Here is a 26,287-nt window from a genome sequence, read left to right on the forward strand (position 1 = left end):
TTCATGTAGACATCAGCCTTTCCCAGGAACAATTTGATAGCACGCGTGAAGCATAAAATAACTTTATCCGCTGATTGGGTCGTTGCGCGTAAAATTGAATTGAAAGCGGAGAGTACATGCCTTACTCGTGGTGAGTTATCTAAATAAATTTGAAAACCATCTTTTGAAGAGTCAACTTTCATGCACATCTGCCGGGAAACATGCGATTAAAATACTTTGGTAATTGACGTACATAGACATGAAAATACAGAATGGTGCACCTTCTGATCTCGAAATACAGCTTTTTGCTTCCGCATTAAAGCCAATTCAGTTTTTTTTTTTCTGATGAAATGTCCTTAAGCCACCTAAGTATCTTTCGTTGATGTGGATTGGGCTTTTTGGTCGGAACTTTTGTCCATCTTTAAATATACATCACAGGAGGAAAAGAGACTCATTTGTGTTTATGATCTAGGTACTCAAGTTAATCCCCGCAGGGAAAATTTAAAAATATATATATGATCATCATTTTTGTATAACTCAACGCCCAGAAGGGTGAAGAGTATATGGTGATTATTAAGCTTCAAAGTCACATACCGTATTTCCTCTAATTAGCCGGACTTGTTTTCTTCTTCTCTCTCAGCTATGGGGAGAAAAAGCTACATTATGCATACAAAAAGCGATGCGTAAAAGTATTTATTCGTTTTTTAGCATTGTTGTATTTATAAGACTGAGTGGCCTTTGGAGACAGGAAAGGAGGCTGAAAATAGGGTAAGGTAAAAAGAATACGCGTGGGAAAGGTGAAAAATGTGATTGAGAAAGAGAAGGAAACTACAGTATTGTCTCGTGCGTGGGAAAAAGAAGAGTTCCAATGAGAAGTCAAACCTAAGAATTTCAGTTTTGTTTATTTTTCTATGTTCGCGTCAAGACGAAAAAATCTTTACCTCTTTCACTTATGAACTTAAATTCACGAATCCCTCTTTTATCAATTACTTGTCACCCTAACATGTTATTGCTGGATGTTTCCTGGTTCAAAGTGTTTTTCTCGTTTGTTCTTCTTCGTTTTCTTTTTTCAGTCAAGTATGAGCTGAACCAATTATGGTCTAGCAAGATTTAGTGTGATGGCATCACAGATCTGGCAAACGATACCTATTAAAATAAAGTGTCTCCCTGCCAAAAGCTTTAAAAAAGAATATAAACTCTTCCTACTTGGCAGGCAGACATCTTGAACAACTTTAACCTATCATAGAGCTCTATTTCACTATTTTAACTATTTAGTATATGTGCTATCTCCTTAAGTGTATTTAACTTTCACCCATCCGTAACTGCTCTGTGGTAGTGGCCAACTCGAAAGCTTGGCTCCTTTGGCTACTACACACTCTTTCCACTGCTTTGTGTAAATTCATGTATAGTTAGAACTCTCTTCTTTTTTTTCTTCTACTTTTTCTCTTTCTCGTTGTTGTATTTTTAGTAGAATAAGTGTGAATAAAAGAATGAATGAATGAATGAATGAATGAGCTGCTAGACATAAACTTCACTCGTTATACCGTCTCAGTTCAAGTTAGACGCATGTACAGCTCTGCTTGTTTTGTTGCACAGCAAGTATATTGAACACGTCATTACGATCTTTATCGTTCAATGGCCACATATCCTTGGCCTCATTTTCAAAGCGAGTCCTCGTGCTCAACCATTCTTGTGAAAATGAGTTTAATTTGCATGTGAATGGAAACTTATTATCATATGAAAGGATTAGCGCGAGGACTCGTTTTGAAAATGAGGCCAAGGGTAATTTGCAAATGGGCTATCGTAGATGAATTCAAGTGTTGAATCGCATCTCTCTTTAAAATCATTGAATGAAAATGTGTCGGGAGAATAGTTTACGACTTCCAAACATACCTGTACATCTACAACATCTACACATCTTTCGAGTGATAATTCAGTACTCTAAAATAAGAATAAAATAGGTCAAAATTAATCAATGCATTTAAGCTGCAAATTATTATTCTTAGAAACCAAGTTGTTTCTTTAGCCCTTTCAGCACTATGTTTAGACTTAGCACAGCGAGTAAACAATGACAACAATTTTTTTACACATATCAATTAAAAGAATACAATAATGCAAATTGGGGATATCAATTTTTCAGCCTGTTTTTAGTATCACATCTGATATGTCATGAAGAAGATCAAGGAAATTCAGCTACATAAGTTCATACTGATACAGGAGTGTTTACAAAGTGCACATAACATGAAGCCCGTTTCCTGAAATATCTCCACGTCATTCCGTTTGACAAGGTTAAAGATCGTTAATTAACCAATGCTGAATTTCTAACACAAAATTAAGCTTCTTCTGTAGAGCAGCAAACATACACAGGCATCAGCTTCGAACTTTCTACTACGCAGGCCCTTTTCAGTCAGCTTGCTTTGAATGACAGCCAACTAGAAAAATTGTTAAAAACACTCACAAGCTCAACAGTCTCACTTAAGAAGCTAAAATTAACGTAGCGTTGCAATGGCAGATTCTGGAGAGAGAGGGAGTGGACCTAGAGAGCTACTACTTCAGCTACAAAACAATGCTTCTTAAAAGAAGAGCAACATAGGGAGAAAGAAGATTACATTTGAATCTCAACCATTTTCCTCCAAGGGCTATAAAATGCGTATATTTAAATCGGAAAATCTGCCCCGACTTCAGCCATCTCTATTCTACAAGGAAGTAACCGGACATCTTAAGAAGTTGTACTTGAAAAAAGTTCACCAAGTTGTCTGCATTTAAGTGGAAAGAGGTACTCCTTACGAAACGACACGATCGAGGACTGTAAGTGAGCACAATTAGTGGAGGAAGTCTTCCCAAACGATTTATTATGTAGAATGATCTGGCTCGAATTTACTGAACATGGGGCAAAGGGGCCACAAACTGGAAAGAAGACTGTTTGATTGCTCCGAGATGCACCAATTTCAGAAAGAAATAGGCCTCTCGTGTCACCCACGCTCCAACATTGCATTTTTTTTAACAGCCACTAAGCAGTCTTATAACCCATTCACACCAGAAAACTTGTTTAGTTAAACCAGGTTTAACTGAATAAAAATCAGAAGCAGAGAACTGAAAAACTAAATTTTCCACAAGATTCAAGCAATTGCTAAATTGTATTTTCAATGTGCCACATTTGAAGTCAACCAAATATTGATTTGAGCAGCTTCTATGGAGCTGTTGTGTTAAACCATGTTTAACAAAACAGCTTTAAAGCATGTTTAGGCTTTGGTGTGAATGGGGTATTAGTGAAAACTATAAAGAGTAAATAATTCTCGATTTTAAAAAGTTGGGGCAGCTAACTTTTCCAGCAACAAAATTAGTTTAGGAGCTAACAAAACTTTGATTCCCAAACGTCAAAAGAATTATTGGTGAAAAATGAAAACTGAACTTTGGAAGAATTTTTCAACGGTAAATATCGTTTTAAATATAAGTGTTAGTTTCCTCAAAGTATTGCTGAATAGAAAAATTTGTTTCAAATCCTTTTCCTTATAAACATTTCCGACATTACCACGCAATTTTCTGGCCCGAAAGTCTAGTAAGCAACGATTTAATCATGGTGAATCCGATGTGCACATCAAAAAAACAAATAATCAGGGCACTCAGAATTTAGCCCTTTTTGAAATAAGCTTTAGTCTCCAAATGTTTTCTCGCGAGGTGTGCCTCGCTCTCAATACACATTTTCTTACAGCTACCGAACATATCATTTTATGACTGATGGTGGCACTTTAACGTTACGAATGAAACAACGAGAACGAAATAGAAAGAGCTCGCAAAATCCTCAAACGCTTTGATCACAGCAATAATTTGAACAGCCATACAAAATTTGACCATCTAACTTTGACTAAACTTCACACCACAAATTTAACGTACCCCTCCTTCTTTGCTGAAATCAGCTCCTTTCTCTACGAGCAACCTAACAATATCATTGTGACCTATTCTTGCAGCTTCAGTGAGTGAAGTGGACCCAAAAAGCTAGAAAAAAAAACACACGATGAAAAGGTACAGTAACATATATAGCTCATATTCCCTTCTTTAATGATCAATGCAAGGATATATGGTCGAATCTGCTTTTCAGACGACAACACTTTGCAAGTGTTTTTCAAAAATAAAGTAGGAGTATTACCTTGTACAACAATTCACCAAATCATATTAACTCAAACCAATGTTAAAAGGGACACTATGAATGAAGCAACACAGCCATACAATATTGGACTATCAAACTCTGAAAAAACTCTACATAACAAATACGGTTTACGCTTCTAACGTACCCCTCCATAGTTCACATCGCCTCCGTTCTCTATAAGCAACCTAACAAGATCAGTGTGACCATTCTTTACAGCTTCAGCGAGTGGAGTGCCCTCCTATATGTAGGAAAAAGAAATTAAGGATAAATCTGGGTTTGGAACAATAAACTCTGCAGAACTTTTTCAAGCAAAAGGTCAGAAGGAGTTTCACCTTGTACAATAGTTCATCAAACCATAGCAATTCATACTAATAGTTCGAGGGGGCACTAAGAATAAAGCAACAAAATAATACTCTATACGGGAATAATGGGCGTCTAACTTTTCAAGAAAGGCTTTTCAAAGTAACACTTGAAAAAAACTTAATATGTAGAACGTCCCAAGCACATGAGACAATTTGATATTGACTAATGGAAAAACTGCGAAGTTTTAAACGATATCTAATCAAAACGTCCTTTGAGTCGTTCCTTTCAAGGTCATGATTTCCATCATCGAGTAACGGGCGTGGTGCACACTTTTAGCACTACCATTTTCTCCCGTCGATGATTTTTTTTCAATTACTCTAATTTAAAGAGGATAATTTATACACTAAAAATTAGGCAAAGAAAATATAGGTAACCGTGCTCGTTCGAGAGCTATAGACCATCGTACCTCTTTACCTGATCTATCGATTCAAAACCAATACCATGATCTAGGGATGTGTGCACGCTTATTCCCCTGATTACATATTTTTTTCTGCGCAGTACACGATGCAATACTGATCATTCAACTTAAACATTCTCGACTAGTCACCACCATCAAAGAAATTTAGCCCTTCCTTTAAAAAGAGCATTGGTCTCCAAATAATTTTTTTTTCCAGGTTTGCGTTACTTTCTACCCAAGTTTCCTAGTAGCTTGCGAGAAAATTATTGTATGACTAGGCTGGCACTACATCTTTACCAAAGAAACAACAAGAAAGGAATAGAAAGAGCTCGCAACTTTTCGAAAGTTTTGCTCAACACCGAAATAAATTCCACCAACCATACAAAACTTGACTTTCAAACTTTGCCTAAACCCGACATAACAAATACAATTTTTGCTGCTAACGTACCCGTACTCCTTTGTTGACATCAATTCCGTTCTCTAAAAGTAAGCTAACACTATCAGTGTTACCATTTATTACAGCTGCAGTCAGGGGAGTGTCCTCCTATAAGTAGGAAAAAAAATGGAAATAGCACGGTAATGTATAAAGGTCATATTCTCCTCTTTTAATGGCCACGGTAAGGATAAATCTGCGTTTGGAACAACTACATTCTGCAGGACTTTTTCGAGCTAAGGTCAGAATGAGTTTTACCTTGTACAATGGTTCACCAAATCATAGGAATTCTTATTAATGGTTCGAAGGGGTACTCAGAATGAAGCGAAAAAAGAATACTCTATCCAGGAATAATGGGCATCAACTTTTCAAGTAAGGCTTATCGAATTAACACTTGAAAAGAACTTAATGGGTAGAAAGTCTCAAGCGCATGAGACAGTTTAATATTGACTAATGGAAAAACTGCGCAGTTTTAAACGATATCTAATCAAAACGTCCTTTGAGTCGTTCCTTTCAAGGTCATGATTTCCATCATCGAGTAACCGGCTTGGTGCACACTTTTAGCAGTACCTTTTTTTCCCATCGCTGATTTTTTTTCAATTACTCTAATTTAAAGAGGATAATTTATACACTAAAAATTAGGCACAGAAAATAGAGGTAACCGTGCTCGTTCGAGAGCTATACACGATCGTACCTCTTTACCTGATCTATCGATTCAAAACCAATACCATGATCCAGGGATGTGTGCACGCTTATTCCCCTGATTACATATTTTTTTATGCGCAGTACACGATGAATTACTGCTAATTCAACTTAAAACTTCTCGGCTAGTCACCACCATCAAACAAATTTAGCCCTTCCTTTAAAAAGAGCATTGCTCTCCAAATAATTTTTTTCCATGTTTCCGTTACTTTCTACCCAAGTTTCCTGGTAGGTCGCGAGAAAATTATTTTATGACTGGCTGGCACTACATCGTTACCAAAGAAGCAACAAGAAAGAAATAGAAAGAGCTCGCAACTTTTGGAACGTTTTTCTCAACAACGAAAAAAGTTCGACCAACCATACAAACTTGACTTTCAAACTTTGCCTACACCCGACATGACAAATAAAAATTTTTGCTTCTAACGTACCCGTAATCCTTTGTTGACATCAGCTCCGTTCTCCAAAAGTAACCTAACAATATCACTGTGACCATTCTGTACACCTTCAGTGAGCGGAGTGCTCTATAAGTAGGAAAAAAATTGGAAAAAGCACGGTAATGTATAAAGGTCATATTCTCCTCTTTGAATGGCCACGGTAAGGATAAATCTGCGTTTGGAACAACTACATTCTGCAGGACTTTTTCGAGCTAAGGTCAGAAGGAGTTTTACCTTGTACAATAGTTCACCAAATCATAGGAATTCTTATTAATGGTTCTAAGGGGTACTAAGAATGAAGCAAAAAGAGAATACTCTATCCAGGGAATAATGGGCATCTAAAACTTTTCAAGCAAGGATTATCAAAGTAACACTCCAAAAGAACATAATGGGTAGAAAGTCTCAAGCGCATGAGACAGTTTGATATTGACTAATGGAAAAACTGCGCAGTTTTAAACGATATCTAATCAAAACGTCCTTTGAGTCGTTCTTTTCAAGGTCATGATTTCCATCATCGAGTAACGGGCTTGGTGAACACTTTTCGCAGTACCTTTTTTTTTTCCCATCGATGATTTTTTTTCAATTACTCTCATTTAAAGAGTATAATTTATACACTAAAAATTAGGCAAAGAAAATATAGGTAACCTTTCTCGTTCGACACCTATAGACCATCGTACCTCTTTACCTGATCTATCGATTGAAAACCAATACCATGATCCAGGGATGTGTGCACGCTTATTCCCCTGATTACATATTTTTTTATGCGCAGTACACGATGCAATACCGTTAATTCAACTTAGACATTCTCGACTAGTCACCACCATCAAACAAATTTAGCCCTTCCTTTAAAAAGAGCATTGGTCTCCAAATAATCTTTTTCCACGTTTGCGTTACTTTCTACCCAAGCTTCCTAGTAGCTCGCGACGCAATTTTTTTATGACTCGGCTGGCACTACATCTTTACCAAAGAAACAACAAGAAAAGAATAAAAAGAGCTCGCAACGTTTGGAACGATTTTCTCAACAGCGAAAAAAATTCGACCAACCATACAAAACTTGACTTTCAAAATTTTGACTACACCCGACATAACAAATACAATTTTTGCTTCTAACGTACCAGTGCTCTTTTGTTAACATCAGCTCCGTTCTCTAAAAGTAACCTAACAATATCAGTGTGACCATTCTTTACAGCTGCAGTCAGCGGAGTGTCCTCCTATAAATAGGAAAAAAATTGGAAAAAGCACGGTAATGTATAAAGGTCATATTCTCCTCTTTGAATGGCCACGGTAAGGATAAATCTGCGTTTGGAACAACTACATTCTGCAGGACTTTTTCGAGCTAAGGTCAGAAGGAGTTTTACCTTGTACAATAGTTCACCAAATCATAGGAATTCTTATTAATGGTTCGAAGGGGTACTCAGAATGAAGCGAAAAAAGAGTACTCTATCCAGGAATACTGGGCATCTACTTTTCAAGCAAGGCTTATCAAAGTAACACTTGAAAAGAACTTAATGGGTAGAAAGTCTCAAGCGCATGAGACAGTTTAATATTGACTAATGGAAAAACTGCGCAGTTTTAAACGATATCTAATCAAAACGTCCTTTGAGTCGTTCCTTTTAAGGTGATGCTTTAAATCATCGAGGAACCGGCTTGGTGCACACTTTTAGCAGTACCTTTTTTTCCCATCGATGATTTTATTTCAATTACTCTAATTTAAAGAGGATAATTTATACACTAAAAATTAGGCACAGAAAATAGAGGTAACCGTGCTCGTTCGACAGCTATAGACCATCGTACCTTTACCTGATCTGTGGATTGAAAACCAACACCATAATGCAGGGATGTGTGGACGCTTATTCCCCTAATTACATATTCTTTATGCGCAGTACACAATGCAATACTGATAATTCAACTTAAACATTCTCGACTAGTCACCACCATCAAACAAATTTAGCCCTTCCTTTAAAAAGAGCATTGGTCTCCAAATAGGTTTTCTTTCACGTTTCCGTTACTTTCTACCCAAGTTTCCTAGTAGCTCGCGACGCAATTTTTTTAAGACTCGGCTGGCACTACATCTTTACCAAAGAAACAACAAGAAAAGAATAAAAAGAGCTCGCAACGTTTGGAACGTTTTTCTCAACAGCGAAAAAAATTCGACCAACCATACAAAACTTGACTTTCAAAATTTTGACTACACCCGACATAACAAATACAATTTTTGCTTCTAACGTACCAGTGCTCCTTTGTTAACATCAGCTCCGTTCTCTACAAGTAACCTAACAATATCAGTGTGACCATTCTTTACAGCTGCAGTCAGCGGAGTGTCCCCCTATAAGTAGGAAAAAAAATTGGAAAAAGCACGGTAATGTATAAACGTCATATCCTCATCTTTTAATGGCCACGGTAAGGATAAATCTGCGTTTGGAACAACTACATTCTGCAGGACTTTTTCGAGCTAAGGTCAGAAGGAGTTTTACCTTGTACAATAGTTCACCAAATCATAGGAATTCTTATTAATGGTTCGAAGGGGTACTCAGAATGAAGCGAAAAAAGAATACTCTATCCAGGAATAATGGGCATCAACTTTTCAAGCAAGGCTTATCAAAGTAACACTTGAAAAGAACTTAATGGGTAGAAAGTCTCAAGCGCATGAGACAGTTTAATATTGACTAATGGAAAAACTGCGCAGTTTTAAACGATATCTAATCAAAACGTCCTTTGAGTCGTTCCTTTTAAAGTCATGCTTTAAATCATCGAGGAACCGGCTTGGTGCACACTTTTAGCAGTACCTTTTTTTCCCATCGATGATTTTATTTCAATTACTCTAATTTAAAGAGGATAATTTATACACTAAAAATTAGGCACAGAAAATAGAGGTAACCGTGCTCGTTCGACAGCTATAGACCATCGTACCTCTTTACCTGATCTGTGGATTGAAAACCAATACCATAATGCAAGGATGTGTGGACACTTATTCCCCTAATTACATATTCTTTATGCGCAGTACACAATGCAATACTGATAATTCAACTTAAACATTCTCGACTAGTCACCACCATCAAACAAATTTAGCCCTTCCTTTAAAAAGAGCATTGGTCTCCAAATAGATTTTCTTTCACGTTTCCGTTACTTTCTACCCAAGTTTCCTAGCTGCTCGCGACGAAATTATTTTATGACTAGGCTGGCACTATATCGTTACCAAAGTAACAACAAGAAAGGAGTAGAAAGAGCTCGCAACTTTTAGAACGTTTTTCTCAACAGCGAAAAAAATTCGACCAACCATACAGAACTTGACTTTCAAACTTTCACTAAACCCGATATAACAAATACAATTTTTGCTTCTAACGTACCCCTACTCCATTGTTGACATCGGCTCCTTTCTTCAAAAGTAACTTAATATCAGTGTGACCATTCTTTACAGCTGCAGTGAGCAGAGTGACCTCCTATACGTAGGAAAAAAATTGGAAAAAGAACGGTAATGTATAAAGGTCATATTCTCCTTTTTTAATGTCCACGGTAAGGAAAAATCTGCGTTTGGAACAACTACATTCTGCAGGACGTTTTCAAGCTAAGCTCAGAAGGAGTTTTACCTTGTACAATAGTTCCCCAAATCAAAAGAATTCTTATTAAAGGTTCGAAGGGGTAATAAGAATGAAGCAAAAAAAGAATACTCTATCCAGGAATAATCGGCATCTAAAACTTTTCAAGCAAGGCTTATCAAAGTAACACTTCAAAAAAACATAATGGGTAGAAAGTGTCAAGCGCATGAGACAGTTTGATATTGACTACTGGAAAAACTGCGCAGTTTTAAACGATATCTAATCAAAACGTCCTTTGAGTCGTTCCTTTGAAGGTCATGATTTCCATCATCGAGTAACGGGTTGGTGCACACTTTTAGCAGTACCTTTTTTTCCCGTGGAAGATTTTTTATCAATTACTCTAAGGGAAAGACGATAATTTATACACTAAAATTTAGACACAGAAAATATAGGTAACCGAGCTCGTTCGAGAGCTATACACCATCGTACCTCTTTACCTGATTTATCGATTCAAAACCAATACCATGATCCAGGGATGTGTGCACGCTTATTCCCTTGATTACACATTTTTTTATGCGCAGTACACGATACAATACTGATCATTCAACTTAAACATTCTCGACTAGTCACCACCATCAAACAAATTTAGCCCTTCCTTTAAAAAGAGCATTGGTCTCCAAATAACTTTTTTTCCAGGTTTCCGTTACTTTCTACCCAAGTTTCCTAGCAGCTTGCGAGGAAATTATTTCATGACTGGGCTGGCACTACATCGTTACCAAAGAAACAACAAGAAAGGAATAGAAAGAGCTCGCAACTTTTCGAACGTTTTCCTTAACAGCGAAAAACATTCGACCAACCATACAAAACTTGACTTTCAAACTTTGCCTAAATCCGACATACCAAATACAATTTTTGCTTCTAACGTACCGGTACTCCTTTGTTGACATCAGCTCCGTTCTCTAAAAGTAACCTAACAATATCAGTGTGACCATTCTTTGCAGCTGCAGTCAGCGGAGTGTCTTTCTATAAGTAGGGAAAAAAATGGAAAAGAAAAGGTAATGTATAAAGGTCATATTCTCCTCTTTTAATGGCCACGGTAAGGATAAATCTGCGTTTGGGACAACTACATTCTGCAGGACTTTTTCAAGCTAAGGTCAGAAGGAGTTTTACCTTGTACAATAGTTCACCAAATCATAAGAATTCTTATTAAAGGTTCGAAGGGGTACTAGGAATGAAGCAAAAAAGAGAATACTCTATCCAGGGATAATGGCCATCTAAAACTTTTTAAGCAAGGCTTATCAAAGTAACACTTCAAAAGAACATAATAAGTAGAATGTCTCAAGCGCATGAGACAGTTTGATATTGACTAATGCAAAAACTGCGCAGTTATAGACGATATCTAATCAAAACGTCCTTTGAGTCGTTCCTTTCAAGGTCATGATTTCCATCATTGAGTAACGGGCTTGGTGCACACTTTTCGCAGTACCTTTTTTTTTCCCACCGATGAATTGTTTTCAATTACTCTAATTCAAAGCGGATACTTTATACACTAAAAATTAGGCAAAGAAAATATAGGTGACCGTGCTCGTTCGAGAGCTATAGACCGTCGTACCTCTTTACCTGATCTATTGATTGAAAACCAATACCACGATCCAGGCATGTGTGCACGCTTATTCCCCTGATTACATATTTTTTTTATGCGCAATACACGATGCAATACTGATCATTCAACTTAAACATTTTCGACTAGTCACCACCATCAAAAAAATTTAGCCCTTCCTTTAAAAAGAGCATTGGTCTCTAAATAACTTTTTTTCCAGGTTTGCGTTACTTTCTACCCAAGTTTCCCAGTAGTTCGCGACGACATTTTTTTATGACTAGGCTGGCACTACATCGTTACCAAAGAAACAACAAAAAAAGAATAGAAAGAGCTCGCAACTTTTGGAACGTTTTTCTCAACAGCGAAAAAAATTCGACAAACCATACAAAACTTGACTTTTAAAATTTTGACTACACCCGACATAACAAATACAATTTTTGCTTCTAACGTACCTGTACTCCTTTGACATCAGCTCCGTTCTCTAAAAGTAACCTAACAATATCAGTGTGACCATTCTTTGCAGCTGCAGTGAGCGGAGTGTCCTCCTATACGTAGGAAAAAAATTCGAAAAAGCACGGTAATGTATAAAGGTCATATTCTCCTCTTTTAATGGCCACGGTAAGGAAAAATCTGCGTTTGGAACAACTATATTCTGCAGGACTTTTTCAAGCTAAGGTCAAAAGGAGTTTTACGTTCTACAATAGTTCAGGAAAAATTCGTATTAATGGTTCGAAGGGGTACTAAGAATGAAGCAAAAAAAGAACACTCTATCCAGGAATAATGGGAATCTAAAACTTTTCAAGCAAGGCTTATCAAAGTAACACTTCGAAAGAATATAATGGGTAGAATGTCTCAAGCGCATGAGACAGTTTGATATTCACTAATGGAAAAACTGCGCAGTTTTAAACCATATCTAATCAAAACGTCCTTTGAGTCGTTCCTTTCAAGGTCATGATTTCCATCATCGGGTAACGGGCTTGGTGCACACTTATCGCAGTACCTTTTTCCCATCGATGATTTTTTTTTCAATTACTCTAATTTAAAGAGGATAATTTACACACTAAAAATTAGGCAAAGAAAATATAGGTAACCGTGCTCGTTCAAGAGCTATAGACCATCGTACCTCTTTACCTGATCTATCGATTCAAAACCAATACCATGATGCAGGGATGTATGCACGCTTATTCCCCTGATTACATATTTTTTTATGCGAAGTACACGATGCAATACTGATCATTCAACTTAAACATTCTCGACTAGTCGCCACCATCTAACAAATTTAGCCGTTCTTTTAAAAACAGCATTGGTCTCCAAATAATTTTTTTTTCATGTTTGCGTTACTTTCTACCCAAGTTTCCTAGCAGTTCGCAACGAAATTATGTTATGACTAGGCTGGCACTACATCGTTACCAGAGAAACAACAACAAAGGAATAGAAAGAGCTCGCAACTTTTGGAACGTTTTTCTTAAGAGCGAAAAAGTTCGACCAACCATACAAAACTTGACTTTCAAACTTTGCCTAAACCCGACATAAAAAAAGCAATTTTTGTTTCTAACGTACCCATACTCCTTCGTTGACATCAGCTCCGTTCTCTAAAAGTAACCTAACAATATCAGTGTGACCATTCTTTGCAGCTGCAATGAGCAGAGTGTCCCCCTATAAGTAGGAAAAAAATTGGAAAAAGCACGGTAATGTATAAACGTCATATCCTCATCTTTTAATGGCCACGGTAAGGATAAATCTGCGTTTGGAACAACTACAAGGAGTTTTACCTTGTGCAATAGTTCACCAAATCATAAGAATTCTTATTACTGCTTCGAAGGGGTATTAAGAATGATGCAAAAAAAAGAATACTCCATCCAGGAATAATGGGCATCTAAAACTTTTCAAGCAAGGCTTATCAAAGTAACACTTCAAAAGAACATAATGGTTAGAAGGTCTCAAGGGCATGAGACAGTTTGATATTCACTAGTGGAAAAACTGCGCAGTTTTAAACGATATCGCATCAAAACGTCCTTTGAGTCGTTCCTTTCAAGGTCATGATTTCCATCATCGAGTAACGAGCTTGGTGCACACTTTTAGCTGTACCTTTTTTTCCCGTCGATGTTTTTTTTAATTACTCTAATTTAAAGAAGACAATTTATACACTAAAAATTAGGCAAAGAAAATATAGGTAACCCTGCTCGTTCGAGAGCTATAGACCATCGTACCTCTTTACCTGATCTATCGATTGAAAACCAATACCATGATCAAGGGATGTGTGCACGCTTATTCCCCTGATGACATATTTTTATATGCGCAGTACACGATGCAATACTGATAATTCAACTTAAACATTCTCGACTAGTCACCACCATCAGACAAATTTAGCCCTTCCTTTAAAAAGAGCATTGGTCTCCAAATACTTTTTCTTCCAGGTTTGCGTTAGTTTCTACCCAAGTTTCCTAGCGGCTCGCGAGGAAATTATTTTATGACTAGGCTGGCACTACATCGTTACCAAAGAAACAACAAGAAAGGAATAGAAAGAGCTCGCAACTTTTGGAACGTTTTTCTCAACAGCGAAAAAAAATCGACCAACCATACAAAAGTTGACTTTCCAACTTTGCCTAAACCCGACATAACGAATACAAATTTTGCTTCTAACGTACCCATACTCCTTTTCCTTCTCTTATGTTGACATCAGCTCCGTCCTCTAAAAGTAACTTAACAAGATCAGTGTCACCATTCTTTACAGCTGAAGAGAGCAGTTTGTCCTTCTGTAAGTAGGAAAAAAAAAATGGAAAAAGCAAGGTAATGTATAAAGGTCATATTCTCCTCTTTTAATAGCCACGGTAAGGATAAATCTGCGTTTGGAACAACTACATTCTGCAGGACTTTTTTAAGCTAAGGTCAAAAGGAGTTTTACCTTGAACAATAGTTCACCAAATCATAAGAATTCTTATTAATGCTTCGAAGGGGTACTAAGAATGATGCAAAAAAAGAATACTCTATCCAGAAATAATGGGCATCTAAAACTTTTCAAGCAAGGCTTATCAAAGTAACACTTCAAAAGAACATAATGGGTAGAAAGTCTCAAGCGTATGAGACAGTTTGATATTCACTAATGGAAAAGCTGCGCAGTTTTAAACCATATCTAATTAAAACGTCCCTTGAGTCGTTCCTTTCAAGGTCATGATTTCCATCATCGAGTAACGGGCTTGGTGCACACTTTTCGCAGTACCTTTTTTTCCCATCGATGATTTTTTTTCAATTACTCTAATTTAAAGACGATAATTTACACACTAAAAATTAGGCAAAGAAAATATAGGTAACCGTGCTCGTTCGAGAACTATAGACCATCGTACCTTTTACCTGATCTACTGATTGAAAACCAATACCATGACCCAGGGATGTGTGCACGCTTATTCTTCTGATTACATATTTTTTTATGCGAAGTACACGATGCAATACTGATAATTCAACTTAAACATTCTCGACTAGTCACCACCATTAAACAAATTTAGCCCTTCCTTTGAAAAGAGCATTAGTCTCCAAATACTTTTTTTTCCAGGCTTGCGTTACTTTCTACCCAAGTGTCCTAGCAGCTCGCGACGAAATTATTTTTTGACTAGGCTGCCACTACATCGTTACCAGAGAAACAACAAGAAAGGAATAGAAAGAGCTCGCAACTTTTGGAACGTTTTTCTCAACAGCGAAAAAAATTCGACCAACCATACAAACTTTGACTTTCAAACTTTTCCTAAACCCGACATAACAAATACAATTTTTGCTTGTAACGTACCCATACTCTTTTGTTGACATGAGCTCCTTTCTCCAAAAGTAACAGAACAATATCAGTGTGACCATTCTTTAAAGCTGCAGTGAGCAGAATGTCCATCTATAAGTAGGAAAAAAATTGGAAAAAGCAGGGTAATGTATAAAGGTCTTATTCTCCTCTTTTAATGGCCACGGTAAGGATAAATCTGCGTTTGGAACAACTACATTCTGCAGGAGTTTTTCAAGCATAAGGTCAGAGGGAGTTTTACCTTGTACAACAGTTCACTAAATCATAGGATTACTTCATGAAAATACTCATTACAATGCAAGTGTTTGATCTGAGATCAAAACCACGTTTCATCTCAGATCAAATCCCTTAAAATTTTCATCTGAGTGTTCATTGGGTATTAAGGTTCATGCATGTGACCCACATATTGCCTGATTACCTATATTTCATGCATAGTACAGGGTACACGATGCAATACTGAACCGCCTCCCGGTTAGCTCAATGGATAGAGCGCTGGACTGTTGTGCGGGAGGTCGAGGGTTCGAGCCTCGGCCGGACCAACACTCAGGGTCTTAAACTAATTGAGAAGAATTTGCTGCCTTTCTATAACATCAAGAAATGGTTAGATATTCTAGTCTTCTCGGATAGGGACGAATAAATGGAGGTCCCGTCTCCTGCAGGGTTGGGGTAGGAGACGTTAATTTCCCACACACGAGATTAGTGTGTGATGGATGTTCTCCCCTGGGTGGGATGGGTGGGATGGGTGGGAAGGTGAGATCGATAGACTGAAGCGGCTGCCAGAGGCGCCTGATATGCTGACGTCTGTTCTCAACCTTAACCTGCACCCGTAATCCAGCATTAGGCTGCAAACGGTCAGAAACACTATATTAGTATTATCATTAGTATTATTCTCTACAGCTGCAGAGAGTAGAGTGTTCTACAAAATGTAGGAAAGGGAAAAAAAATGCAAAAAGTTAGGTATCAAGACCATATTCTCTTCTTTAACTACCAACGTGAGGAAAGATGATTGAAAGCAAGGCTTTTCAAAGTAACACTTGAAAAGAACTTAATATATAGAACGTCTCAAGAGAACAATTTAAACAGCCATACGAAATTTACCTTTCAAATTCTGACTAAACTCGACATGACAAATACAATTTATGTTTCTAACGTACCCTTACTGCTTTGTTGAGATCAGCTCCGTTCTCTAAAAGTAACCTAACAATATCAGCGTGACCATTCTTTACAGACGCAGTGAGTGGAGTGTCCTCCTATAAGTAGGAAAAAAATTGGAAAAAGAACGGTAATGTATAAAGGTCATTTTCTTTCTTTTAATGGCCACGGTAAGGATAAATCTGCGTTTGGAACAACTACACTCTGCGGGAGTTTTTCGAGCATAAGGTCAGAAGGAGTTTTTCCTTGCATAACAGTTCACCAAATCATAGGAATTCATAAAATTGGTTAAGAGGGGCACTAAGAGCGAAGCTACAAAATAATACTCTATTCCGGAATAATGAACATCTAACTTTTCAAGCAAGGCTTTTCAAAGTAACTCTTGAAAAGAACACAATGTGTAGAACGTCTCAAGGGAACAATTTAAACAGCCATACGAAATTTGTCTTTCAAATTCTGACTAAACGCGACATCACAAATACAAGTTATGTCTCTAAAGTACCCATTTTTCTTTGTTGACATCAGCTCCGTTCTCCATAAGCACCCTTACAACATCAGTGTGACCACTCTTTGCAGCTGCGGTGAGCGGAATGTCCTTCAAAATTTAGGAAAGAAAAAATAGGAGAAAGTACAGTAATATAAAGCTCATATTCTCTTCCGTAATGACCTACGTAAGGATATATGCTTGAATCTGCTTTTGAGACGAATACACTCCGTAAGTGCTTTTTAAGCATAAGGTGAGAAGGAGTTTTGCCTTGGACAACAGTTCACCAAATCATAGGAATTCATAGTAATAGTTAGAAAAGGCACTCAGAATAAGGCATTCTAACGATTCCCCCCCCCCCTCCCAGCTTGACATGGCTTCTGTCTATGCATAGTTTCCTCCTGTTTAACCACAAGTTTCAAACCTTTAATAGCTTTTCAGTTCTGGTCTGATGGATATAGCTTTTTGAAGCTCACAAATTTAGATCAAAACTATGTAAACTAAATAATACTCGATTCGGAAATATTGGGTATAACTTTTCAAGGATAGGTTTTTAAGTTAATATTTGAAAAAAACTTGATAGGTAGAAGGTCTCGGGCGTAACGAAAAAATTTGATATAAATTTGTCGAAAATTACGACATCGACTCAAAAACGTTCCTCGAGTCGTTCCCTTCCAAGTGATAATTTGCGTCATAAGGTAACGGGCTGCGTGGACATTTTCAGCTATACCTTTTTTCCCATCAAGGAGTTTTAAGGGGGGGGGGGATAATTGTACACTGAAATTACCCACTAAAAAAATCTAGTTCACCGTACTCCTTCATTAGCTATAGACCATCGTACCTCTTCACCTGGTCCATTGATTGAACAACAGTACCATGTTCTAGGAATGCACGCAAGCTCATTTGCTTGATTACGTGTTTTTTAATGCGATGTACAAGATGCGCAATGACACTGAAAAGTCACCTTAAACATTTTCAACACATTACGACGCAATTTCCTGGACAAGAAAGAAAGAGGAAGAGCTTCCATCTTTGTGCAAAGTTTTTCTTAACAAGAAAAATTTGAACAGCCATACGAAATTTGACTTTCAAATTCTGACTAAACTCGACATGCCAAATACAATTTATGCTTCTAACGTACCCTTCCTCCTTTGTTGAGATAAGCTCCGTTCTCTATGAGCAACCTAACAGTATCAGTGCAACCATTTCTTGCAGCGTGAGCGAGTGGAGTGTCCTCCAATTCCTAGAAAACAGAATACACAATTAAAAAGCACAGTGATATATGACGCGGCCATTCTGTTCTTCAATGACCAATGTAAGGATATGGTTGAATCTGCTTTTAATACAACAACATTCTTCACTTGTGTAAGCATAGGGTCAGAAGGAGTACTGCCTTGTAAAACAGTTAAACAAATCATATAGAAACTATAGAAAGTATATAAACTAAATAATACTCGAGTTGGACCGAAGTTATGAAATAAAAAAGACAGGTCACCGTACTCGTTTAAGAGCAAGAGACCATCGTACCTCTTTATCTGGTTCATTAATTGCAAAAGAATACTATGCTCTGGGAATGCACGCGAGCTTATTCGCCTGATTATGGCTTTTTTTTTTTTTTTTTTTTTTTTTTTTTAGTGGGGGGTACCAGATGCGCAATGACACTGAGAAATCACCTTAAACATTCTTAACACATTACCACGCAATTTCCTCGCAGTTAAGTCTAATGAACAACAATTTAATCCTGATGAATCTGTTGTCCCTTAGCTACAAAAATTCAGGGCATTCAAATGTTTGTGATTCTAAACAAATTTAGCCGTTCCTTAAAAAGCTTTGGTCTCCAAGTATTTTCTGGCCAGGTTTACCCTGTTATCTATCCAAGTTAATATGCTATCCAAGTATGATATGCTCGCGAGCATATCATCTTATGACCAAGGTGACACTATCACGTTACGAAAGAAACAACGAGAAAGAAATACAATGTTTTGCTCGACAGAAAGAAATATTTTAGCAGCCAAACGAAATTTTACTTTCAAACTCCGACATAAGGTTACCGTGCACCTTCAGGGGTGTCTTGCGTGCAAGCGATGTTGCGCGTCCGGTTTAAACTGTAGATATCTAAACCCCTACATCAAATTAAAGCATATAGGACTGGCTATCAGACTATACCAAAAATTTTAAAAAAAGTTAATTGTCGAATTTTTCACGACTTCTAAATGAGAGCGCCCGAATTATCTTTTGAACGTTACATGTTAAAGCGAATTTTGTTTTTCGCTTATTTAATGTGTTCCTCCGTTTCCGGGGCCAAAGCGCTAAAAAAGCGTGTCTGTGATTTGCTATATTCAATTTCAGTGAAAAATTACAGAACATTTTTGAAATAGGGTTAAAAAATGTGGAGTGATAGTACAAAAATCGCTCTTGAAAAAAAAGTATTTAGAAATAAAAAATTCGGAGACATGTTTTTGTTGTTTATTAGTAAAACTAGCTACTGTCAAAATTTGAGAGCAATCGAACAAATTCCCTTTGACTTGTAGCTCTTAAAAGATGATTGAGGCGCTCGCATGTAGAAGTCGTGAAAAATTCGACAATTAATTTTTTTTTCCAAATTTTTGGTATAGTCTGATAGCCAGTCCTATAAGCTTTAATTTGATGTAGGGGTTTAGATATCTACAGTTTAAACTGGACGCACTACATCGATTGCACGCGAGACACCCCTGAAGATCCACGGTAACCTTAACTCTACATTACAAATATACGCTTCTATCATACCCCTCCTAGTTTGTTGACATCAGCTCCATTCTCTATAAGTAATCTAGAAATATCAGCGTGACCTTTCTTTACAGCTGCAGTGAGTGGAGTGTCCTTCAAAATGTAGGAAAGAAAAGCAAAGGAGAATTATAGTAAATATAAAGCTCATATTCTCTTCTTTAATGATTAACGTAAGGAAATGCGGTTGAATCTGTCATACAAAATAATTTAAACAGCCATACAAAAATTGACTTTCAAACTCTGAACAACGAATTAATTATGGTGAATTTGGTGCACAAATCCAAATAAGAAAAAAATAGGGCTGTTACAAGTTTTGCGATTCTAAACAAATTTAGTCCTTCCTTGAAAAACGCTTTGGTCTCAAAACATTTTCTGGCCAGGTTTGCCTTCCTAACTATCCAAGCTCTTACAGCTCGCGAGCATATTATTCTATGACCGAGGTAGCACTTTGGCGTTACGAAAGAATCAACAAGAAAGAAAGAGAAAGAGCACGCATCTTCGTGCGACGTTTTGCTCAACAATAAGAAAAATTTGAACTGCCATAGGAAATTAGCCTTTCAAATTCTGACTAAACTCGACATCACAAATACAATTCATGTTTCTAACGTACCCATTCTTCTTTGTTGACATCAGCCCCGTTCTCTATGAGCAACCTTACAATATCAATGTGACCATTCTTTGCAGCTGCAGTGAGTGGATTTTCCTTTAAAATGTAGGAAAGAAACAGTCTGCAGGTGTTTTCAAGCATAAGGTCAGAAGGAATGTTACTTTGTACTAAATCATAGGAATTCATAATACTGATTAGGAGGGACACTAAGAATGAAGCAACAGAATGATCCCCCTCACCACTGACATGGTTTCTGTCTATGCAAAGTTTCCTTGTGTTAAACCATGTTTGAAGATGGTTTTTTAGTTTCCTTGCGATGGTAAAACACCTTTTGGAGCTCAAAATGAGAGATAAAAAAGCTAAATAATACTCGATCTAGAAAATAATGGACATGTAACTCCTCAAAGTGACAGAATTAGGTTTAGAAATAACGATAGATCGATTCGCAAACATGATAGAACCATCATAAGTTCAGGGTACTTATTAAGGATCGTAGGGAATAACAAATGTTATGGAATTGATAATAATAATAATAATAAAAATAATGATAATGATAATAATAATAATAATAATAATTATAATAATCATGATGATGATAGTAATAAAATCTGCATGCTGGGATCTCCGCGAATCCTCAGAGGGGTGCTTAGTGTATGAACAGCATGATTTGACTTGAGTGACTGATGCTCTTGCAAAAAAAGGAACACCAGCAAAGACCGTGATAGAAGAGAAAACAAAAATAACAATAACAATAATAATAATGTAGAGCTTTAAAGCTTAGACCATAAAATCCAAATCATTTAGGTATTAGGGTTATTTACAAGAATATTCCAAATCAAAGTGATCTAAGTATTTAAAACTTCGAACACAACATATTGAGAGTACTAACTGTTGTCATCTAATCAGTTTAAACTGAAAACAATCAGAAACATAGGCATGCTACGCGTGCAGGAGTTTTTTTTCCTTTGGATGTGGGGGCTGGAATGGGATATCAAGTATGGACACTGTCTGTATTTTTGAAAAAGAAAAAGATGTGACGATAGTTTTTCGAGCCCAAACTGGGAAACTCAACCTTCGCGGATGGCACAACAATAACTGGGGGAAATGAACTCGGTAGAGTCCACTCGGCAGCGAGAACGGAAACTTGTCACGGAAACTGGCGCACAGAGATCTACTTCGAGCTAACTTATACGGACGTCAAGGATGAGGCAGCGTTTTGGTTCATAGTAAACTTATTCTAGGTCAGGCCAACAACTGACATGACATCTAGCGTACGCAAGTTGGTAATCGAAAAGCCTTTACGAATTGCGTACTTAAGTACTGAGCTGGTATAAGGTTCTGTTGTCCTCCAAATTGAAAATATCTATATAAGAATTACAAAGGAACGGAAAACTTGTATTTAAAGCAAAAATGATTCACATTGAAATTTTCATGTGTCGAAATTGGAAGACCATGTTCAATAAACTTAAGGCCATTAAAAATAGGAAACTTAGGTGAGAATTCGCAGCTTTGATATTGAAAATATACCCCGGGAAATTACAACAGAGCAGCTTACAAAATAAATTGAAAACTACAATTAAAAGTTTCCGCTTATCTAAGCAAGGTTGGTGTTAAGTTTGATCGTATGAAAGGAAATTGAAGTTTCGAGTATAACCTCAGCTGCCAACTACCATAAGAACCTATTTTGCCAGAAAGACCATTAGCACTTTTATCTATCAAAAATTTCACTATAGTTGAACAAGAAAAGTACCGAGATGCAGCTGTACAATTTAACTTCACTATTCAAAATTTACTTGTGGCTTTTATCTTTTTAAAACACCGCAATCAAGGAAACTCGCATGAATTGAGAACGGCTAGAATACCAAAACAACGAATAAATATGCTTAAACATCCACACGGAAAAATCACTGAATTTTCTCGTAACAAAGAGCATTTACTTTCAAAATATTCTACTGAAAATATCGTTCACTGGAGAGTAACAAAAAACCCTTCCAATTTATCTGAAATAAACTCAGACAAGTATTTTTATTGTCTGTTGCCATTGGTGTCTAAATAACAGTTGGGGAAAATATACTGTATTTATACCACACTTCCTGCACTTTCTTCCACAGCCCTAATTTGGTCTCGTCATGCAGCGTTCTTTCTCCCACGTTGCGTGACGAGACCAAACAATGACCTGCTCGTAGCCTATGGCAATGCTTGCTGTCATTCCTTTGTTAGAGACAAAGTCTTCATTATTCAGTCACAACTAATTGCCTCAAAAACATTCCTCCATATAATTTTGCAGTGGAAAGCAATTCCATCTCCAAAGACTTTGAACAAAGATGTTTTGCGGTCTCCGTTCTTCGAACAAGTGAAAATAGATTAAACGCAGAGATAAGTATCATTGTACAAAGCACAACAACGTAGGCTCCTTATTTGGTTGTTGCCTATCTGGACTTCCGGACTGCGTGTGAAATACGTGATAAAATACAGGATGTTTTAAAAGGAAATGGCAGGTGAAAGGGTAAAGTCCAAGGTAGCTAAAAACGAATTTTATTGGTAGAAAACGTCTGACCGCGTGAGAATTGCGTGGAAGTTGATTAACAGTAACATTAAATTCCTTGTGAAATTATTTCAGTGAGGTAAGATTATGTCATAAAATTTACGTTCATTGTCCACTGGAAAATGGCATTTCATTTGAGAAAGTCTGGTCCACAGTGGCGAGTAAAAAGTAAACACGTGATTGTAGCGGAGAAATACCGTTTAAACACAATATTCAATTCATGGAGAACTTTTAGAAGCAAAGAAACGAATATTTAACATGGCAGTCGACGCAAAAGTAATTATAACTTGGTGGTCTTTTCAACCTTTCCAAAAAGAGCAACCAGTAGGCAAAAACAAGATTATCTATGAAATATTGATTATGCAAATACTTTGCGCAAGTTTTACCGAGTCAGCAAAACAGGCTCCACCAAAACAAAAAGCTCTAGTGATAAATTCGTGTTAGGCCTTTGGCTGACGGTGCGCGCGTTGTAAGTGCAGGAACAGAACGCAAAATACGTTTTAACTTGCAAATGGCAGAAAAATTCCCTAATGATCTGTCTAATCCCGACAGATCATAGCAAAAAAAGTTCTCAGTAACAGTAACAGTAATGAACCATTTCACTGGGTAGATGGGCTCACAGTTCTTGTTGCTGTCATTCTTGGTGTGTGTCAATGTCGGGTTGATTTCATCGCAACGTATCGTGGTACCATAATTTCCAGACATGATTAGCAAGGGGGACGGCATTCTAATTGGTGCAAGCCTACCCCAATGCTGTGATCTTATAGGTGCGGAATACATACCCTAGTGCGGCAATCTGATTGGTACGTAATACAAACCCTAATGCGGCAATCTGATTGGTTTGCGATACAGGAATAATGCGGTATTCTGATTGGTACGGGATTGATTGGTTTGCGATACAAAAAAAAATTGGGGCGATCTGATTGGTGCGAGCGACAGAGCACTCTGCGCTGAGAATTGATGGAGTTATTAAAAATAAAAAGACCCAGTAAGTCAAACAACTTCCTTTTCTTTGTTTGAATCAGGCACCGAATGGAAGGACTCCCAAGTTCTCGTTGAAAGATTGGTTCAAAAGAAATATAACAGACCCCATGAGTCACTGTGATCTAAAAGCACAAGAATTCCACTGAACAGTAACAAACTGTCATCTGTCTTCCGAAATGTAAATTCAAAACTGTGACACAAATCTAGATAAAAATACCGTTAAGCTCAAAACATACCACTCTCCCTCTTTGGTTGACATCAGCTCCTTCCTCTATTAGCTGCCGAACTCTGTTAGAGTAACCTTTCTCAGCTGCTTCAATTATTGAGATGTCACCAATCAACTGAAAACGACAAAAGGAGAAAGAGACACGCAAAGCTGAACCATTCCTAAATAAAATAATAAAATCTAAACATACACTTGAGCCAATTGCACTTCACAGGTCTCAGAGCAAGAAGTTACCATGAGGTTTGCTCTGTGGAAATCCAAAATCTAGTGGGGGTCTTGATTTTGGATCACATTCACATACCTATTGAAAATTTGTAAATTGACAGCTTCATAACACTCTCTGCCCACACAAATAGAGCTGAAAAGGAGGTAAAATTGAAGAGGAGCTTCCCAAAATATCTGTCGGCCGACAGGTCACCGACAGTTGGCCGACATAATGAAAACAAATTCAGAAACAAGTTAATAGACGCTTTTCATTCCACTAATTTATTCGTGTTTTTCTCGTTGCCATGCGCCCACCAATAACGTAGCTCCATTTTCTGCATTTAAAAGCACATACAACCCACAATTCCTCTTTTCGCTCCGACGAAGGGCTAACGCTCGAAACGTCAGCTTTTGTAATCGTTACGGTGGCCAATTTACCATTTCAACTTTGTTGATAGATCCAAATTAATAGACAGTCATTTTGAACTTTCACAATTACCTCAAAATGAATTTTGACGAACACCACGCGATAGAGGTAAATTTCGAGTGCAATAAATGTTCATTTATGTAAACTTGATGTGCAATAGTATCTGACTGACACATTCAATTTTACCAGATTTATTGCGCTTTATTGTTAGCAGATCAAGTTCAAATCAAAACTTGACCCTTGTATTCAAAAGTTGTATGTTGTCAGTCAATCATCTAGAAGGCTGAAGTAAAGAATTGAATGTGTATTTGAAAAGAAAACTTGAATGTTAAAAAATAAATTTTTTGCAGGGATTTAACACCATGCATATACCACGAGCGTGAGCTGAATAAATTGAATGTAAACTTATCCTTTTTGTAAATGATTACCTGATCATCAGAAGCTCCTACAGTCACAGGTGTGTGTTGCTGGTTGTCTTTAGCCACAGCAGATACACTGGCTTCTTTTGCAGAAACTTGAGTTTTTAAATTCCTAGGCTGCCTTAGCGGTTGACCACTCAGACTCCCTTTCACTGGGAATGTCTCTGTGTAAGCCTGTTGATGCGACTTCTGGAACTCTTTATCTTCCCCAGAAATTTTTAGACTCTCCAATCGAGATAAAAGAGTGGAACAATTCTTCTGCTCCGCTAAGTCACCTAAACACACATAAAAAAAGAATCAATTATCTATTAAGACATTTAATTTTTTTCCTCCATGAGCTGAGTTTTCTTGAGCACAGGTCTTTTGTTAATTTTTTCAATCTTTTAGTTCATGGTCTAAATGATCTTCTTAAAAGCTTAATTCTGAAAACTCAAATAGATAACAGTAAAAGCCCGCGGATAAGCCGCACCCTTTTTTCAAAACTCGTCGCTAGAAATTGGCAGTGTGGCTTATCTGTGGGAACATTTGAAACAAGGCGTCGTGAATGTCCATTTTTCGCATCTGATCTAAAGCCTGGTAACTAAGCTTCAAATGTTCTTGTTATAATGCAAAGATCTATGGAAAAAATGTTGAATGAAGAAATTCCTGTCAACAAATACCAGAAAAAGACCAATCAGATGTCAAAGTTGGTAGTAACGACAGTCATTATATTAAAGTGCTAAAATAGTCCATTTTACAGTTGCATGCTTGGTTGCCAAGCCTTTGAATGAGAGTGAGGCTAAGGGTGACCTTGTTATGATACAAATGAATAAAGGCTGATAGTTTCTAAAGAAACTGTTTGGGGCGTGCGTTGGTGGGGATAACGAAATAATTTGAATATATCAACAAAGTTGAAATGGTAAATTGACCACCGTTACGGTTATAAAAGCCGACGTTTCGAGCGCTAGCCCTTCGTCGGACCTATTCGCTCCGACGAAGGGCTAACGCTCGAAACGTCACCTTTTATAATCGTAACGGTGGCCAATTTACCATTTCAACTTTGTTGATATATTCAAATTATCTTGTTATGATACAGATGTTGCTGCTTTTCGAATGTAA

At 37.2% G+C, this 26,287-nt stretch overlaps 1 protein-coding gene across 1 annotated transcript in view; it reads right to left on the reverse strand.

The window, feature by feature from the left end:
• LOC111328599 (uncharacterized) overlaps positions 1 to 26,287 on the reverse strand; it is a 197,905-nt gene that overhangs the window by 127,914 nt on the left and 43,704 nt on the right. Inside the window, exons 21-40 of the mRNA XM_088731658.1 lie at positions 25,199 to 25,464; positions 24,150 to 24,254; positions 20,388 to 20,480; positions 19,778 to 19,870; positions 18,153 to 18,254; positions 17,030 to 17,122; positions 16,530 to 16,625; positions 15,373 to 15,468; positions 14,240 to 14,347; positions 13,152 to 13,247; positions 12,044 to 12,136; positions 10,919 to 11,014; positions 9,803 to 9,895; positions 8,686 to 8,781; positions 7,571 to 7,666; positions 6,450 to 6,542; positions 5,335 to 5,430; positions 4,272 to 4,364; positions 3,874 to 3,975; positions 1,873 to 1,920 (exon numbers count right to left, since the gene is read on the reverse strand). Of these exons, the coding sequence (XP_088587784.1) occupies positions 1,873 to 1,920; positions 3,874 to 3,975; positions 4,272 to 4,364; positions 5,335 to 5,430; positions 6,450 to 6,542; positions 7,571 to 7,666; positions 8,686 to 8,781; positions 9,803 to 9,895; positions 10,919 to 11,014; positions 12,044 to 12,136; positions 13,152 to 13,247; positions 14,240 to 14,347; positions 15,373 to 15,468; positions 16,530 to 16,625; positions 17,030 to 17,122; positions 18,153 to 18,254; positions 19,778 to 19,870; positions 20,388 to 20,480; positions 24,150 to 24,254; positions 25,199 to 25,464 (2,054 nt within the window). The remainder of the gene's footprint in view (positions 1 to 1,872; positions 1,921 to 3,873; positions 3,976 to 4,271; positions 4,365 to 5,334; positions 5,431 to 6,449; positions 6,543 to 7,570; positions 7,667 to 8,685; positions 8,782 to 9,802; positions 9,896 to 10,918; positions 11,015 to 12,043; positions 12,137 to 13,151; positions 13,248 to 14,239; positions 14,348 to 15,372; positions 15,469 to 16,529; positions 16,626 to 17,029; positions 17,123 to 18,152; positions 18,255 to 19,777; positions 19,871 to 20,387; positions 20,481 to 24,149; positions 24,255 to 25,198; positions 25,465 to 26,287) is intronic.

Source organism: Stylophora pistillata, chromosome 8, assembly GCF_964205215.1.
Source record: "Stylophora pistillata chromosome 8, jaStyPist1.2, whole genome shotgun sequence".
In the NCBI taxonomy this organism is placed as follows: Eukaryota; Metazoa; Cnidaria; class Anthozoa; order Scleractinia; family Pocilloporidae; genus Stylophora; species Stylophora pistillata.